This window comes from Berghia stephanieae, chromosome 1, assembly GCF_034508935.2.
Source record: "Berghia stephanieae isolate SIO BIC M18660-M18661 chromosome 1, UCSD_Bste_1.3, whole genome shotgun sequence".
Lineage (NCBI taxonomy): Eukaryota > Metazoa > Mollusca > Gastropoda > Nudibranchia > Aeolidiidae > Berghia > Berghia stephanieae.
Window position 1 is genome coordinate 82,327,126 of NC_088360.1, and position 5,000 is coordinate 82,332,125.

At 36.5% G+C, this 5,000-nt stretch overlaps 1 protein-coding gene across 2 annotated transcripts in view; it reads left to right on the forward strand.

Annotated features, from left to right (window-relative positions):
• LOC144959081 (sucrase-isomaltase, intestinal-like) overlaps nt 1-5,000 on the forward strand; it is a 65,305-nt gene that overhangs the window by 6,579 nt on the left and 53,726 nt on the right. For both annotated transcript variants that reach the window (XM_078891468.1, XM_078891460.1), the window contains exons 2-4: nt 3-204; nt 1,240-1,475; nt 3,823-3,971. In XM_078891468.1, the coding sequence (XP_078747594.1) occupies nt 6-204; nt 1,240-1,475; nt 3,823-3,971 (584 nt within the window). In that variant the 5' untranslated portion in view covers nt 3-5. The remainder of the gene's footprint in view (nt 1-2; nt 205-1,239; nt 1,476-3,822; nt 3,972-5,000) is intronic.

Sequence of the window (5,000 nt, forward strand, 5' to 3'; positions counted from 1 at the left end):
AGGCCATGGCACAAAGTCGCCGACCCCTCTACATCTTCATCGCTGTCTTTATCATCGTCGCCCTTATTATCGCCATTGCTGTGCCATTATCATTAAAAGATTCCGATGATGATGATGACGATAAAGCTGAGACTCCAGCTACTGCCCGAATGGCTATAACTGCCGACGCTACAACGAGATATGACTGTTATCCCGAAGCAAAAGGTGAGACTTTAAACTGACTTTAGCTTTCCTACTCAGTGTAATATTTTATTACCCATTGCCTCCAACAGGTAATATGACACAAACGCCGACAGTTGAAGTTAACCCCCTCCTTATCACCCATAGGAAAATCGTCATATTTGTTACGATGCAACCAAAGTTCTTTTTTATATCATAATATTTGAACAAAAATGCCCAAAGCATGCAACAGAAAAAGGTGATGAAGATCAAACTCCATGAGCTGAGAAAGACATCGGCATTCCATCATCAACTAGACGTTCATATGAAGGGGATCGAAGAAGAAGAAGAAGAAGAAGAAGAAGAAGAAGAAGAAGAAGAAGAAGAAGAAGAAGAAGAAGAAGAAGAAGAAGAAGAAGAAGAAGAAGAAGAAGAAGAAGAAGAAGAAGAAGAAGAAGAAGAAGAAGAAGAAGAAGAAGAAGAAGAAGAAGAAGAAGAGAAGAAGAAGAAGAGAAGAAGAAGAAGAAGAAGAAGAAGAAGAAGAAGAAGAAGAAGAAGAAGAAGAAGAAGAAGAAGAAGAAGAAGAGAAGAAGAAGAAGAAGAAGAAGAAGAAGAAGAAGAAGAAGAAGAAGAAGAAGAAGAAGAAAGAAGAAGAAGAAGAAGAAGAAGAAGAAGAAGAAGAAGAAGAAGAAGAGAGAAGAAGAAGAAGAAGAAGAAGAAGAAGAAGAAGAAGAAGAAGAAGAAGAAGAAGAAGAAGAAGAAGAAGAAGAAGAAGAAGAAGAAGAAGAAGAAGAAGAGAAGAAGAAGAAGAAGAAGAAGAAGAAGAAGAAAGAAGAAGAAGAAGAGAAGGAGAAGGAAGAAGGAGAAGAGAGAAGGAGAAGGAGGAGGAAGAGGAGGAGGAGGAGGAGGAGGAGAGGAGAAGGAGAGAGGAAAGGAGGAGAAGGAGAAGGAGAAGGAGAAGGAGAAGGAGAAGGAGAAGAAGAAGAAGGAGAAGGAGAAGCCCGGCAAACTGGACATGTGATTTCCAACTGGTATATTTCGTAATCTTAATACTACCACCCTTTATTTCATTTCCCTAAGGTAACAAGTCAAAGGTGAAAGGTGATGAATGCACAGCCAGAGGATGTGTGTATGATGCCAAAGAAACGCCGCCGTGTTTTCGAATGGAAATGACATCGCCGTTCAAGTTCGAACAGACCTCCTCAAACGATGCTGGGCTGGAGGGCATTTTGACCAGCACTAATGCGTCCAAAAATATTGTCAACAAATGGTTATTGAGTGTTGAGTACATCAATGATAACTTGCTTAGATTTTCGGTAAGAACTTCTTATTGCCCGAAATTGAAATATTTAAATAACTTAAACAGCATAGTGGATTTCACATTTCAAATGAAAAACGAAGTAATATCATAATATTAGTATCCTACAGTAAGCCAGAAAAGTAAATTAGTCCTTCAGAGCTATTTGGCCTTTGGAGCCGGAATTTATCCCGGTTTCTATAACGTGAAACAGACAATAGCAATTGCTTGCTACCCTTTGGATAGGACGCTAGTCTATCGCAAAATACTTACCGCCAGATCTAACAGACCCAGCTACCCATTTAATGCTGAGTGGACAGGGGGTCGAAAAAAATCTCAACTGCATTCGAGATCGATCGTGTGAAGCGAGTGCTCTACCAACTGAGCTACCAGGATCCCCAAACCGAAAAACAAACCCAATAATGATAATGTTATGTGACAGTACGAAATTTATTGGAAAAACCTGTATATCATTAGTCGTACAATGGTTTTTTTCAGTAACTACTTGTCTTTTAAGATTTTAAATGTTGTTATTTACGCTTTCTAAAAATGAAGTCTTTCAGGTTTACCTTAGACTAGTTGCAAATACCCAAAGAGTAATATGTAATGTCAGATGTATTCAACAGGAAAAACTTCAGCGGGTGATATTCTTATCTGATTAGACAAAACGGATTATGTTTCGAAACTCCTTTCCATTTTGAGAATTTAACAATCATTACAATATTGAACAATTTAAAAAGGCTTTATAACGTTTCGGTTTAGAATACATTGTCAATACAATTACAATGTGATCCAACAACAGCCCGGTTAAATGCATGTCGGCCAGTTGGATTGGGAACCTCTGTAAACAAAATTGAGCTTTTATATAGCGCAATATCCACTAATTGTGGTCAAAGCGCTTTACAAGGGGTCCCTGACCAACAGCCTTGTTAAGCGATAATACAATTGTTTTTTCGGACAGAGACAACGCTGTTCACGGCCAGGTACTCACTTAACACCTGAGTACGGTGAGATAATGTGAGTAAAGAGCCTTTTCCAAGGACTCAACTATGCGCCGAGCGAGACTCGAACCCATGACCTTCCGATCCGAAAATGAGAGTCATACCACAAGACCACAAAGCCGCACATAAAACCTCTCCACTTAGTCAGCACAAATTTTAATATTTTGAACAGAAATGCGTAGACTTGTACAATAATATCATACACTGCCATGCACTTTCAAATTGTTTGTCAAAAGTTGGAAAATGTTCAGTGACTGGTCGGCATGTGCCGACGTCAGTCTTGGATCCTACCAATCGTCCAAACAACAAATATAGCACCAAAGTCACATGCTCCATTAACCATCTCCTTACCACCGACAGCAGAATCGTCACATTTGTTACGGCACAACATAATACATTTTTCTGATTTAGATTTATTTTGTACGACACAAACTTTGAAGAATTATCTCTGTTTAATTAATAAGAACATAAAGTTGTTTTGGAGAGAGTTTGTTTGAGTTTAAAAAATTAATTTTTCTGCTGGGTAAGCCTGCTATTTTGGGAGAATATTTAAAAGGATCGGTAAGGAGAGGGTTAAATATGTATTACATAGGGGTAAATTAGGTGCCGAAAAGAGAAATTATAAATAAATAATAAGAATGTTAGTATTCTACACCGAAATTAACTCCAGTCGCTATCCCCAATAAAACACACATAAAATGAAGGCGAGGCGGAGGTGGATAATAGTCAACTCCCCATCGCCGCAAAAGTTTTTATTCTCTATTGTCTTATGGCAATTCTCTATTCACTTTATTTCTTGTTATTATCAACATAATTACCTGCTATGCCCCATTCACTTTTGTCAAATAAACAGATTAAGTTCAAGTTTCATAATTTTAGTTATAAATTCAATTGTAAGTTTCCTAATGACGCCGACACAATTCCAATTGAGGCGTCATACAATATTATGTTTCTCTACAACCAACCCCTTTAGTTTCAGACACAAAGAAATTTCAAAACAAAGCCGATGTCAAGAGCGATCAATTTGTATACAATCCTCACAATACATACCAGGGCACAGGAAACGACCAAATCCCTCATTGTTATGAATTCTAGATAAGAGGGTGGTTATCACACGGTGTGTACAGTTTCACAACTGGACGAACTAGATAGTAACATTATGATTAAGTATTACTCATTCGCGTTGCGAGCATTTTCCTGTAAATATTCCTTTCTCTTTATCTTTCAAAGAAAATTAAATATCGGGACTTCTCATTTACTTTACACGTGAATGTTTAAGAAAGCCCCCCCCCCCCCCTTTTTTTTTTTTCCCCTTTACAAAAAAAAAAGAAATAAAAAGAAAATCTCATTTTAATCCCCCATCAGATGAACAGCCACAAAAAGGACAGATACACAGTCCCTGTGTCTCTGAACCTCCCCAAGAAAAAGATCTCTAAGACCAGATACGAATTTCGTATCGCCAATGGTGACGACTTTGATTTTGAAATCATCAGAAAGGACACAGGCGCTATTATGTAAGTGCGGATTTGGTTTGGTTCAGGGCATGCCGACTAGAGTACTATAGTTACGTCATGGTTCAGGGTAATAATCTACATAGCATTGATTATGAGAATTTTTATAGTTTTCTTTGGTCACATTCATACGAGGTGATAACTTTAAGCTATTAATAACCAGATGTTCTACGAATATTCGGCAGAACTCGTTTATCCAACGAAACTGTCAGGACATGAAATGCTCTTGATTTTAATACAAAAATGCTGAAACAACCCTTCGGTTGACAAAGAACTCCATACCTTGAAGTCCGTATACGATGAATGAGATTTGTTTTTCAGAAATATCCTTATGATCAGCAAGTCTGTGGTGAAAAATTATTTATGCACTAACTTGACCTTTTGATTGTATATTATACGATTTTGTGTACTTATAATGTCCATGCATCAATTTGATCTTTCCTTTTGTCTGTTTTAACTTTTACATATTTATATTTGCAATTTGCAAATACAACAGAATATTTTGAGGTCTTTTGACCAAATTAACCCTTAATGATTAAGATGATGGTGAATAATATAAGTAAAAGATATTATGACTATGCACATGCAAGTTTCGTGGTGGCAACAAAAAATGTATTTAATAGATTTTGCCCACTTACCGAATATTATGACTCACGAAATATTTTTATGAACTGAGTCATCCCAAGATAATCAAAACAGTTATATATATAATCTAATTTCTCAACTCATCTAAGGCAATAATACTTTTTAAAGTCTAGCTTTATATATTTACATTTAATTTCTCAACTTGTAAATCGATTTATCTAAAATTACACTTTTTAAGGTTTAATTGATGAATTTGCGAATTCTTTAGATGCTAATTTGGAAAATGGAAAAGGAATTCCAATGATTTGTAGGCTTACTGTGAGAGATGATTCAGGGACTGACGCCTTAAGAGGCGGGATTCTACTCTTAAAACAACTCGATATATTTTTTAAAAATACTTTAGGTTAAACTATTGGAACTATAAGGGTTAAATTTATACCGTTATTG